The 13,884-nt window shown below is 41.3% G+C and overlaps 1 protein-coding gene across 2 annotated transcripts in view; it reads left to right on the top strand.

Annotated features, from left to right (window-relative positions):
* Window positions 1-13,884, top strand: part of HMGXB3 (HMG-box containing 3) — a 65,337-nt gene that overhangs the window by 40,261 nt on the left and 11,192 nt on the right. For both annotated transcript variants that reach the window (XM_069102630.1, XM_069102629.1), the window contains 7 exons: window positions 5,144-5,568; window positions 6,827-7,002; window positions 7,195-7,292; window positions 7,639-7,737; window positions 9,763-9,912; window positions 12,160-12,461; window positions 12,972-13,099. In XM_069102630.1, coding sequence (XP_068958731.1) covers window positions 5,144-5,568; window positions 6,827-7,002; window positions 7,195-7,292; window positions 7,639-7,737; window positions 9,763-9,912; window positions 12,160-12,461; window positions 12,972-13,099 — 1,378 coding nt within the window. The remainder of the gene's footprint in view (window positions 1-5,143; window positions 5,569-6,826; window positions 7,003-7,194; window positions 7,293-7,638; window positions 7,738-9,762; window positions 9,913-12,159; window positions 12,462-12,971; window positions 13,100-13,884) is intronic.

Genomic DNA, 13,884 nt, shown 5'->3' with positions numbered 1-13,884 from the left:
CTGGGTTCAAGTCCTGCCTCTAATACATATTGATTAACTTATTGGTCCTGTGCAAATCACTTAACATTTCTTGGTAGTATGTAGGTAACTAGTTTCTCAAAGGCTATTCAAAGGTAACGCAGGCTCTGTCTGGTCCTACTGATCTGTGGTGTGGTCCTTGTCACAGGTTGTCTGCTGCCTAGGTACTAGCTATGTAGACCTTATCACCAATTCTTTTACTATGACAACTTATTGGGGGAAAAAAAATACTAAATGGAGCTCCGGCTTCCACCTTCCCCAATCAATGTAAAAAGGGGACTCTGAACAAACTTTGGAGCTGCATAACCCACAAAATGACCCAGAGAAGCTAACCTCCCTCTGAGGGCAGGCCAGCAGCAAGAGGCCAGCACAGCGCTCTGGAGGTTTTAGCCCCAGGGTGGGCCTGACCAGCTGCCAGCCGGAGGGACTCCAGATCAGCAGCAGCTGTGGCTGTTTGCAGAATTATCAACACATAGATGCAAAGGACAAAGTGAGAGGTCAGTGTAGTCTGGACTTTGGGACCCAGTAAGTGGGAGTGCATGGCCTTTGCCCCTGGGGCAAGAAGTTGCTGAGACACTGGCACAGCCAGCAAGCGCCATGGGGCAGCTTCAGCTCCTGGCCTGCAGAATGTAGGGGGACCAAGTCACCAGTCTGAGGGGTAATTACTCCTGCTTTAACCTGCTTGGATCTGGATTGCAGTCTGGGGTGGAGGTCCTAGGGCGTGTGTACAGCTTGCCAGAGCGTGTGGAAGCTTCAGAGAAGGTACCCATCTAATACCTCCGGCAGCTGAGAAAACCCCAGCGTTTGGGACGAAAACTCCCCTGTCTGGTGGCAGAGTCCTACTGTGGCAAAAAGCCCAGGGGTCAAGTGACTGAGGGGCGACATGACCAGGCAAAAGAAACAAAGCAGACAGAAGATTCCAACATTAGACTCCTATTTTGGGGACAAAAAGGAGCAAAGCATGGAACAGGAGGAAGACAGTGAAGTCAGAACTCCTGAACCAAAAGCTTCAAAGGAAATTACGAGCTGGTTACAGGCCATAGAGGACCTTAAGAAGCAGATAAGAGAAGTGGAGGAAAAATTGGGAAGAGAAATGAGAATGATGCAAGAAAATTACGAAATGAGAGTCAACAGCCTGACTGAGGAAAATCACACATTAAAAAATAGACTAACTCAAATGGCAAAAGAGGCTCAAAAAGGCAGTGAGGAGAAGAATGCCTTAAAAAGCCGAATTTGCCAGATGAAAAAAGAATCTCAAAAGCTCAATGAGGAGAATCATTGCTTCAGAATTAGATTGGAGCAAATGGAAGCTAATGACTTTACGAGAAATCAAGATGCTGTTAAATAGATCCAAACAAATGAAAGAATAGAAGGCAATGTGAAATATCTCGTGGGAAAAACCACTGACCTGGAAAATAGATCCAGGAGAGATAATTTAGAAATTATTGGACTACCTGAAAGACATGATCAAAGTAAGAACCTAGAAATCATCCTCCAAGAAGTTCTCAAAGAAAACTGCCCTGATGTTTTAGAACCAGAGGGCAAAAGAGAGGTTGAAAGAATCTACCAATCACCTCCGGGAAAAGATCCCAAAAAGAAAACTCCTAGGAATATCATAGCCAGGTTCTGGAATTCCCAGATTAAGGAGAGAATATTACAAGCAGCTAGGAAGAAACAATTTGAATATTGTGGAAACACAATCAGGATAACCCAGGATCTGGCAGCTTCTACACTGAGGGATCGAAGGGCTTGGAATATGATATTCCGGAGGTCAAAGGAGCTAGTATTAAAACCAAGAATCACCTACCCAGCAAAACTGAGTATCATCTTTCAGGGGAAAATATGGTCATTCAGTAGAATAGAGGACTTTTAAGCATTCTTGATGAAAAAACCAGAGTTGAATAGAAAATTTGACATTCAGATACAAGAAGCAAGAGAAGCATGAGAAGGTAAACAGGGAAAAGAAATCATAAGGAACTTATCAAAGTTGAACTATTAACATTCCAACATGGAAAAACAATAATTGTAACTTATGAAACTTTTGTCAGTATGAAAATAGTTCAAGGGAATAGAAATATATATATGTCAATATATGAGGGTATATGGGCATATGAATACATATGTGAATGTGTGTATATATGTTTACAGGTACACATAGAGGGCACCGGACCAATTTAACAGGAAGGGATGATACTTAAAAAGTGAAATTAAGAGGTGAGAGAGGAATATAATGAGAGGAGATGGGGAGAGACAGAATGGGGTGAACTATCTCCTAGAGAATAGTCAAGGAAGAATGGTTACAAAGGAGGGAAAGAATAGGAAGGCAGAAGGCAATGGGTCAACTTTATTCTCATTGAATTTGGCTTGGGGAGGGAATGAAATACACACTGAATGGGGTATCTGTAATGTAATGCCAAGCAAAGGCAGCTTCCCAAGGTTTAAAATACCAGCATAGGTGCTCTCCATTTTATTCAGTGACAAATTAAGATCAGAGGGAATCAAAATATGACATTCCAAATACAGTATTTACTAAGTGATTCAATAATCTCCAAGTACTACCTGATTTAATCAAGTACTAGCCACCCCAGGACATTACATTCTTTTAATCAATTACAAAGTCCCTGTTCTAAATACTACTCCACCCCTAGGCTATACATTCATTTAGTCCATCACAAAGCCCCTGTTCTCAAATGGAGATTAGTTTCCAATCTTAAGTAAAGTACATTCATTTGTTCAATCACAGAGCACAAAAAGGTCAAAAGTTCCCCACCCTTGGATCACAATTGAATCTACCCTAGAGTAACAACAAGCTTAAGCACAGCATTTAATACCCAAAGAGAGGTCTTTTCTTCATCTTGACAAGAGGCAAGTTCTCAGCAATCTTTGTTCCTGGGGAGACAAAGCTTAGCAAGGCCACAAAATACATTGCCAGTTTCTTCATTAATTCATTCTCTGTCTGCAGAACAGTCCTAGGACCCCTGAAAACATTAGCAAAACCCTCTTCCAGGATTTCTGTAAACATACAACAGGAAAATCCTTCTAAACCAACAGCAAGGTTTCAAGACTTCTGCAACAACAGCACTGTCCTTCACCAGTGGACAGAATTCACTCTCTGTCTGCAGAACAGTCTCAGTAGCTCTGAACCAACAGCAAGGTTCTAACACTTCTGCAACAACAGGACTGTCTTTCACCAGTGGACAAATCTGGCAAAACAACATCAAAACAAACAGACAAAGTACCAGCAAAACAGCCGTATCTCCTCAGTCCTTGGCAGCTCTCGGTGGCAGCTCTCAAAAGTCCTGGGCAGTTCAAAGTGGCCCTCAGCAATCCTCTCAGTCTCTCTCTGCCTCCAAAGGTGCTGCTTCCAAAAAGTTCTGCCTCTCTCTTGTGTCTCACTAAATTTCTGTCACCAGTTCCTCCCAGTCCAGCCCTCTCTTTTCACGTCAACAAGTCCATCCCACAAGTGGGATTAACAAGCTCTGGGTTTTAACCCAATCAAACCAAAAACCAAGCCAATACAGGGGGATCTTTAAATTCCATTACTATTACAGTATCTCACCCTACCGAGTAGGGGGGGAGGGGATCAAAGGAGGGATGATGGACAGGAGGGCAGGTGGAAGCTTCCACTTTTGAAAAGGGACAGGATCAAGGTAGAGAATGGAACAAGTGGGAGGTGGGATAGGAGGGAGGGAAATATAGTCTGTCTTTTACAATATATCTACTATGTTATTGTTTTGCATTAGCTACACATGTACAACCTATACTGAACTGCTTGTCTTTTCAGTAAGGGTGGGTGACAAGGGAGGAAGGGAATGAATCTTTAATTCAAAGTTTTAAAATAAAATGTTTAAATACTGTTATTAATACTATTTTACATGTAATTGGGAAATAAGATATACAGGCACTGGGGCATAGAGATCCACCATGCCCTACTGGAAAAGTCGAAGGGGGTATGGGAGAAGATATGGGAGAGAGCAGATTGGAGGAGGGGATATCCTGTGGGACTGCTGTTTTGGGGCGATGGGTAGGGGAAAAATGGGGAGAAAATTTGTAACTCAAAATCTGGCGGAAATGAATGATGTAAATCAGAAGTTAATAAAGCATTTAAAAAAATACAAAATGGACTTGGGGCTGGTGCAGTCTCTTTGTAGTTCAGAGTAATGGTGGCAGAGTTGTAAAAAATGGTCAGAGGTAGCTAAGACTCAGATTTATGACATTTTGTAAATATTAACTGAACTCTTGTATGCTCACATCTCTGCCCAGCAATCAGCAGTGAATCAATGCCCAGCTGGTAAACAAAATGAACCATGGGCCTAACACTCCTTTATAGGCAAGTAAAACATTAAGGAAGTGACAGTTAAATCAAAGGTTTTAATAGGTTCTCCTTGAAAAGGCAAAAAAAAAAAGTTCGAGTTTTTTTCATAGTTCTCCCAAAGTCAGTAAGAAAAAAATAATAGAACTTGGTTATTATTTTGTTCTCAAGATGTGCCTAAAAAAACCACAAAGAAGATAATTTGTAGCCTGTTTCTCAGTGTCGTTATAGAATACTAAGTAGAGAAATTCTGCAAAAAATTATTGAATGGAAAAATACTTAAGGTCTTACTGTTTGCCAAGCATTGTTCTAAGAGCTCATAATACAAATTAAAAAGCAAAACTAATACCTGCCTTCAGGATGCTTATATTCTAAAGGAAGAAGTAATAGCTAGCACATCTACAGCTTTTCTTTAAGGCTTGCAAAATTATTTACGTACATTATCTCAGCTGATTCTCATAACAGCCTTGTGGGGTCCAGGATTCTATATCTTACAACATTTCACACATAAGTAACAGGGCTAAGGTTTGTTATAGGGCAAAGCTTTCTGACTTGAAATCCAGAGTAATTTCTCCTATACCTTGCTGAATATTGGAATTCACTTGGTTTTTGTTGATCTCTTCCCCTCAGGGTATGTTATTCACAAACTAAGTGACCTATCTTAGGATGCCAAAGAACTAGCTAAGACATGACATTCTGAGTTATATGAAAAGGTTGCTAAACATGTCATCACCTCACTAAGTTTTGCTAGAAATTTTTCCTCTTAATTCTGAGTTCTTAATGCTGTGAAATGAAGATGTGTCTTTCTTCTAGGAGAAGCCAGCCAAAATCAAAGTGGAATTGGGCTCGACTATCTCCCCCAAAGCCCCTGTCTCTAAAAGAAGTCAACAACCAGTCACCTTGGATCAGGGGACTGTGAAGGAAAACCCCTCCAAAGTGACCCTGGAGAACTCAGAAGCTGTTAGCCAGCTCCTGAGTGTGGTACCTGTGGGGGAATCAGTCCAGGACGGAGAATGGGAGGAGATCATCATCTCTGAGGCTCACATCCTCGCTAACACAGGGACAGCAGATGAGAGTGGGAATTCAGCAGTAGTGACATTGTCAAGCAAGCATAGTATGGAACATGAGGCTCCCTCTGGGTCAGATGAGAGAGAGAGCTCACAGCCCCATGTGCCATCACTAACCGAGGGAACCAGGACTTCCAGCGTTCCAGTATCCACAGCAAAAAAACCCTCAGGGTAAGTTGCTCTGTGTCTGTATAGGGCTACACATAGGTCATTTTGACATAGAAATGACTGGGTTTCCAAAGGCTTTACCACTGGAGTAAATCCTCTTGACAGGTATAGCTGAGATGTGTATCTGTCATCAGAGGACCAACTAAAGCTAAATATAAAAATTCTCCAGAGGACTCTGGTTTTTTGTTTTGTGTTTTTTGGCTACAGCAGTCTATGAAATTATCTCCTAATGTGTAGAGGAGATGCAGTAAAATAGCGAGTCTTTTGAATTATTGCAATGAGTACATATTTATAGAGAAAGAGTACTTCCAAAGAGCTGAAAATATCTTCATATGCAGTTTCTTTTATGTCCTTAATAACATTCCCAGGAGAGGAGGAAGGATAGGGGACAATCTGTTTTACAAATGAGGGAATTGAGGCTTGAGAAATCTAACATTTAAATACCTATACTTATTTAATACCTACAATATGCAGAGTCACTATAGTGACTTAGGTATTAGAGACAAAAAATAAAAAAGTTTCTGTGCTACTTTGCCTATGGTTACACAGTAAGTGACTGGTGAAGAGTGCGAATAGCAGCTCAGCTTTCCAGGCTCTAAGCCTTTTGCTTGTTCCACTGTATTGTTGCTCCAATCCCCCATAGGTTGCTAAGATTTACAGTTAGTTTCCCTCCAGACCTTGGGTGGCAAGCCTCCCTTCCCATTCCTTTCAGTGAGAAAAGCTTGGCCCTTTGTGCCAAGTATTCATCCATCTCTGGTGATAAAACTCCCCTTGTTCCTATCCTTTCCTATGTCAAGAATGACATGAGATGCCTGAACTCCCTGACTGGTTCCTTCATTGGGCTGCTTGCCTCTTCTCTTGCAAATCTTAGTAGTCCTACTGCTGAAGTACTGTTGTGACCTGGAACTATAGGGCTTCAGCCTGAGTGTTGTTGATCCAGCTCATCAAGCCACTTAGTGAATCACAAGTTTCCAGGGCTAGACCCTGAGAATGGGAGAAGAGGCCTTAGCAGATGCCTGCAGTGTGGCTCCCCAAGATGTTGCAGTTTCTATTGATTTTGGACAGACTTTATTTCTTATCTGAATCCCTTTGCTGTAGAGAAGCTTTGTTCTAAGGAAATAAGTTGAATAGTTATAGTATTATCTTTTGTCCAGAGCAGAAATCTAGTAGTTATTACTTTGCTTTAGATTTCCTTCCTTTGGTCATCTCTAGGCTCCCAGTAATTGCAGATCAAGTTGAAAATTGAATTCTTGTCTTGCAGAGTTGATTTGCCCACTGTTGGCCACAGAGCTCAGGAGCTAAAAAGTAGAGTTCGGGGAAAGCCTTCCTTACTGGCTGCAGCAAGACCCATGCGAGCAATTCTTCCAGCCCCAGCGAGTGTGGGGAGAGAGAACAGCGCTGACCTGCCAAGGATCAAAGAGTACTTTTCTTTGAATGGTAAGGGCTCCAAGTCTTCCTGTTTGTAGGGCATTTTTGAATGAGATGCTAGTTAGATCCTGTAGGGGGGGGGGAGGTAGATGGGAGTGTGGTAGTGAGGTGGGAAATTTAATTATCATTACTTAGTCAAGTCATTGGGGGAAAGTATTACAAAATACTTCTCATTTACTATCTCCACCCCTCTTCCCACAGAAAAGTCTTCCTTAGTGAGGACTTCTGGCTTGAAGCCAAGTACAATGAAGCAGTTGGGCCACTCTGTCCAACAGCTTTCTGGCATCAGTGAGCAAAAGGTGAGTCAAATTCCTTAAAAGTAAAACTTTTCACTGGCCTCACCTGCTCAGAACTGGGAAATGTTTCTGATCTACATTTAAACCATAACGTGAAGCAATTGCACATTTTGTGAAACTGTGGCAGCCCCTGGATTTGGGGTGAGTTTTCTTTTAGGCATGAGTGGATTCTGATTTAACAGCCCATAATTTATCACAATTGTTTGCTGGGGTGCTTTCAGGACTTGTGACCCCAGCAAGACCCTGCATGTCGTCTGAAAGAATTAAAATGCAGTGCAGAAGCTTTTGTATAACCTGCTAAATAAAAAATCAAGTCAGTGAAATGAGTTTTATCTGTTCTGATCCACAGCTGCAAAACAGTCCTTATAACAGGACATCTCAGGTGAAAGTTGTAGAGGTCAAGCCGAATATATTCCCTTCTTATAAATACAGCTGTACTGTCACACTGGTGAGTGCCACTCTCTGCATGAGGTTTGATACAGAGGTTGGTTTGGGGAGAGTTGATTACTGATGCTGGAGTCCCAAGGGATTCACAGGGCTATCTGAGTTCCTTCAGGAAAAGCTTTGGTTTTAAATGTGTGGCTTGGAGGCAGTGCTTAAAATATGCTACTACCGTGTTTCCCCGATAATAAGACACTGTCTTATTAATTTTTTTGGACAGAAAAACACCAGAGGGCTTATTTTCAGGGGAGGGCTTATTTTAATGAACATTGACAGCAATTTTAATAAACAGGTAAATGTGAACAAAAAAATGTACCTTTATTCAATAAGCAAATCACTGGGGAAGAACAGGATGACGCGCTAACTGCTGCAGCTCTGATTGGATGCAGCTCGGAGCGCGGCATGCGTTTCACGGTGGGGGGAACGGTGCATACAGAGGGTACCGTAATGTAGCATGTAGCGCAGGGGATCACCTTCACTACAATAGCAATCTCAATAGGGCTTATTTTCGGGATAGGTCTTATTATCGGGGAAACACGGTAAGTTTTCTGCCTGGGAGAAGTTGAAAAGGTTCAGACCAGTTGAAGTCCTTGGCTGTACTAGGAGTCATCAACTGTAATATTCCGCTCCAGCTGTACCATTGAGTCATCCTTGGTTCTCCAAGGTTACTCTTCTCTTAAATCTCTCCAAAGCAGTAATCTAGCCAGAAAACTCCCCTGTAGTAACGACTTTGGGCAGATTGACTGATGGTTTGATTATTATTCAGCCAATCCTGATATTTCTAGATCATCTGGATTCTTTGACTACCTTTCTGGAAAGTGAAGACATTTCAGAAATGAATAAGACCTAGTTCTCTAAGGAGGCTATGTTCCCAGTTAGTGATTTTACTCCGGTCATCTGTTTCAACTGACCTAGTTGATCATTTAACATAAAAACTGTCACACTGAATGTTAAGTAAGTGCTAATGAAGGGGGGAGTGACTAGATGGAGTGTTTTTTGGTCCTGGGCTGTGCAGGCTGACAGGAGGTCATTCTACAAAGCTTTTTTTGCTGTAGCTGTTCCTTGTAGGGGTGTCTGCCCAGTGGAGCTCTTAGTAACTTTTTGTCATAGAATTCTTGATTGCCAGAGTTACAGGGACCTGTTGTGAAAGATAAGATGTTAGATAACATCTAAATCAGGGGTCTTTTGACATGCTCTGTTGGCAGTCTGATGAAAACTGTGGACCCCTTCTCAGAATAATGTTTTTACATGTATAAAATAAAATATGTAAGATTATAAAGGAAACCAATTACATTGACATACATTATTAACATATTTTTTAAAAACAAGTTCGTGGATGCAAAGGGAAATGTACTGGGTACAAAGTAACAGCATGCATATCATAAAATGATCAGTTGTGAATGACTTAGCTAGGTCCATGACAATTCTGAAGGACTTAAGATGAAAAATGGTATCCATCCCCAGATAAAGAACTGATGGTGTCCAAATACAGATTGAAGCAGCTTTTGTGGTTTTTTCCACTTTCTTTATTTTTCTTGGGTTTTTTTTTGTCTGTTTTCCTTCACAAAATGATTATTATGGATATGTTTTACATGACTACATATACATAACCTATATGGAATTGCTTCCCTCCTCAATGAGGAGGGGCAGGGAGGGAGGAAAAGAATTTGGAACTGAAAGTTTTAAAAACAAATGTTAAAAAATTGTTTTTAAATGTAACGGGGGGGGGGGGAGTAAATACCAAATAAATTTCTTAAAAAACCCCAAGTTTGTGGACCCTAGGTTAAGATCTAGACCAACTTCATTTTATAGATTGATATACTGAGATCCAGAGATGTGCCCAAGGTCACTCTGCAAGTTAGTAGCAAAGTCAAACTAGGGTGTTTGATTACAGTTGAAGGAAGACTGTATGTGACTGAGCTTTTGGAAATGAGACTAAATCAAATTATCTTAATTGTTCTTTCCTTGAGTTGCTGGTATTAGTCATTCTCGTGTAGAGGTCAGCAAAATTTGAATGTTATATTTTCCTCAGGACCTAGGCCTGGCAACATCAAGAGGCCGGGGAAAGTGTAAGAATCCCTCCTGTAGCTATGTCTACACCAACAGGCACAAGCCACCGGTTTGTCCCAGCTGTGGCTACAACCTTGCCAAAGACCGAAATGAGAAAGCACCCAAGTCTGTTGTGAGTTCTTTTTTCTTCCCACTTCCTTTGGGTATATGTGCTGTATCAGACTTCAAAGTGTTCTGCTAGGTCACTGTAAATATCTTTTAGTAATAAGAATGCAAGGCTAACGTGCCGGTTCACACTTAGGCCAGCTAAAGGCCTCTGATTAGTGTGTAGGATAAACCAAAGCAATGAGTAGTAGACTAAGCCCTGATCTGGGACTTTTGAGGAAACAAAGGGTTATTTTTTATGTTTTCTGAGAGGTGATAGTGAAAATGTTCTGATTCTGGAGGATTTCATTCTGGTGCTATAGAGTTCTTTTGAATTAAAACATCCTCTATTCCATTTAGACTTCACTTTCACATTGATTTTTGTTATATAAAGCAACATCTAATTTTATTTTCTGCATGGAAATTCTTCAAAAAACACTTTACCTGCATCACCCCCTTTGAGTGTGGCAAGTTCTCACACTCTCAGAAGGGTTTGTCTCATTCTTTCAACAAGCATTAATTAGTTACTGGCTGTGAGGAGGGTACTGTGGTAGATACTGAGGATACAAAATTTAGATAGCCCTTGACTTCATGGAACTTAGAGTCTTAGAGGGGTAAATGAGAGGCAAATATAGTTAACTATAATGCACTTCTATAATGTGTATTTGGTGCATAACAGAATGCTATATGAGGTCTGAGGTGGGGATTTGGAAGGCATTACAAGCATATGGAACAGTGAGGGGAGCTATGAGAGCCCAGGGCTTGTTCAGGAGCTATAAAAGAGTCCACTTTATTTGGAGCATAGAATATTTATAGTGGGATAATATGAAATAAGACTAGAAAAGTAGCCAAGAGCATGATTTTGGTAGGATTAGAATGACAAGCAAAAGGAGTTTGACTTTTATTCATTAGTCAGTCTTTTGGTGTCCCACTTAGATGCAAGAATAGGAAATTCTCTTTCTGAGCTGTTGCTTACTATAGTTAGCATACTTGTTGCTAGGCAGAGCAGGCGTAGAGTGTGTACAGTTTAGGACCACTCCAGACAGAGTAGGCAAAAGGGAGGAATTAAAACATTGGATCATAGAGTTTGGAATTGGAAAGGAGCTTAGAGATCATTTGATCCAATCCCTTCATTTCACTTCATTAACTGTGACCCAGAGAAGGAGAGTTACTTAAATCGTAAATAATAAACCACTTTTTGAGCACAGTTCTCTTGACTACAAATCCCATTTACAAAGAAAGTAACTCTGATCAATGTTCCTGCTATTCAGGATAAGTAGATAATTCTAACCCATTCTCCAATACCTCTTAGCAGGGTCTAGGCCTTGAAATAACCTTTCTTCTTTCACTTAAATGTTGCTGGCTGCCTTCCCCTTTGAGTGTACAGGTTGTAGCACATAAATTGATCCTTGCCCTTAAATATGTGATTGCTTTTCTAAGGTCAACTAGAAATTACAGGAGACAAAACATCTATTTTGTTTAGTTTTGGGACCCCTATATAGATAATTGCAATGCAATGCTTGACATAGTCGAGGTACTGCATATAGGGCTACTTCAGTCACTCCCCACTACCCTTTGAATTCAACTCACTCCCTTATCCTATATCTCATGACTTTGAAGCTTATAAAAGTCTAGGGATTTGTGCTCTCTGTCCTTAGGAGCCTCTGAGATGCACCTTATTAATAAAACTCCAATTTTTTAACTTTATTTTTAAACTCCAGTGTAATTTATTGTTAACTGTTGTTGAGATCAAATAGTTTTGTTTTTTTTAACTTGCACTTGGGATCTTGTAAAATGTAAATTAAAATAGACACTGGAGATGAGGAACTAATCTTTTTCAAATATGGAGGGGGGCTTATTATGTTCAGTATCACAAATCAGGCAATTTACTAAGTGCCCATTATGATGCCTTGCTATGGCTGAATGACTGATTTTGTTGAGATTCAAGAGGGAAATAGCAATGAAGAAAATATAGATTTGTACATGGAAATTTCTATCCCTACCTTTCAACTCTAAACTCCAAGTCAGCAACAACCTCATAATGAGTTTATAGTGCTTTATTCTGCCACAGATGCTGGAAAGAGTTAGTTTTATATACTTTTAGAGTTGATGGGCCAGGGAAAGGCAGTGCTGATGTTTACTTGGGGACTGGCCCTTGAATCTATTCCAGAGGGCAGCAAAGACCCAAGGTCCTGGGCCTCCATAACTGGGTGTGCATCCCAGGGTTATCACATTCTGCCCTGATGACCTGGTGAACAGTTCCATCTCATCCCAGGAGGTGAGCTCGCCATCCCCTGATGTGCTGAACACAACTGAGCCCTTGAGCCAGGCCCAGAAGGAGATCCAACGCCAGTCCACACTGCAACTATTGCGCAAGGTCCTGCAGATCCCAGAGAATGAGTCGGAGCTGGCCGAGGTCTTCACCCTGATCCACGAACTCAACAGCTCCCGACTCATCCTGTCCAACGTGAGTGAGGAGACGGTCACCATCGAGCAGACCTCTTGGTCGAATTATTACGAATCTCCATCCACGCAGTGCCTCCTCTGTAGCAGCCCATTATTCAAAGGGGGACAAAAGTAAGAGCCCCTTTTAGCTTTATCCTGGCCCCTGCTTACTCTACCCTAGTTACACAATTGTGCCCTACCTTTCAAAGGCCTTTTTTAAGCCCCTTTATTTTGAGACATCTTACTATATATACTCTGCCTTTCCTGAGGTTCTCTCCACAGAACTTATTTTCATAGGTTTAGGTATTAATTCAGTGTTTATTCCAACATCCCTAGACTCTAAGCAGCATTTTGCCCAATTTGGAATTTATCAAGAGTGAAACACACAAATACAAACAGTTTCAGAATGGGGAGGAAGAGCTGACTTAGTTTAGTGATTATGAGAAAGAAAGAATTTGTAACTAACTAGTATATAGATGGTCTGGAAAACCATTTAGAGCTGAAGCTTTCAAAACCATTTCCTGTTTTTTCTACTAGTTCTTGAAAATATCACCCTGGTTCACACAGCCTTGTAGCCTCATTAGGAGCTGGTGTCTATTCTGCCTCCCACCTCCCCATCCCCCCTCTTTTTTTGTGCTTTAGCTCCTTGGCTGGACCACAGGAGTGTTGGTTACTGACAGCAAGCCGATTACAGCTGGTTACTGCCCAGGTGAAGATGTGTCTGAATCCGCACTGTCTGGCCTTACACAGCTTCACAGACATCTACACAGGTAGGCAGATCCCTTCCACTCCAGCTGATCCATATGATGAATTTAGAAGTCTAATGCCCCAAACCACTGAGGATCGGTTAGCCCTGTGGTCCATTCCAGTCACTAGATCAGTGCTTTTCCCTGGGATGATGATGGGCCTTGAGTTCATGACATGAGAATTAATTGAAAAAGCTGGGTATGTTTATTTAGCCTGGAGAGAAGAAAAGTAGAGGTGGAAGCAGGGGGTGATCATTCTCTTCCAGCGTTTGCAGGGCTGTCATGTACAGGAAGGGCCTGATCTGTTAGATCCCAGAAGACAGTATTAGGAGCTATGTGTGAAAGTTGAAGAGATAAATTTAGCATCAGTGTCCCGAAGCATTTCCTCATACTTAGAACTGTCCAGAGTTGATCAGCTTGCTTATAGAGCTGTTAGGGTTCTCTTACTTGGAGCTCTTCAGGCAAAGGCTGGACTACAAATTTGGGTTGTGTTAAGGGATTTCTTCTATACATTGGTTGGACTAGATAGATGACTAAAGTCCCTTTCAACTCTTCATATTCTGAGATTTTTGTGGCAAGTACTGTGACAGATACATCAAGTAACATGTGGGAAATTGTGGGTGTCCTCAAATGTCTTTTTTCTCTCCATAACCCTAATCTTTGAACCCATCTAAACTTATCTTGAATACATTTTATAGTTTCACCCTGAACCACCACTGAGGGAATTATGGGAGCCCAGTTTTACTTCCCTGCCATATAAAGTAGGACTTTATTTTATGGCCCCTAACTTGTAACTTTCAAGCTTCCCT

Source organism: Petaurus breviceps, unplaced genomic scaffold, assembly GCF_028583685.1.
Source record: "Petaurus breviceps papuanus isolate PSGF00001 unplaced genomic scaffold, PetGlider_PUasm1.0 551, whole genome shotgun sequence".
In the NCBI taxonomy this organism is placed as follows: domain Eukaryota; kingdom Metazoa; phylum Chordata; class Mammalia; order Diprotodontia; family Petauridae; genus Petaurus; species Petaurus breviceps.
This window is presented reverse-complemented; position numbering and strand designations above follow the sequence as displayed.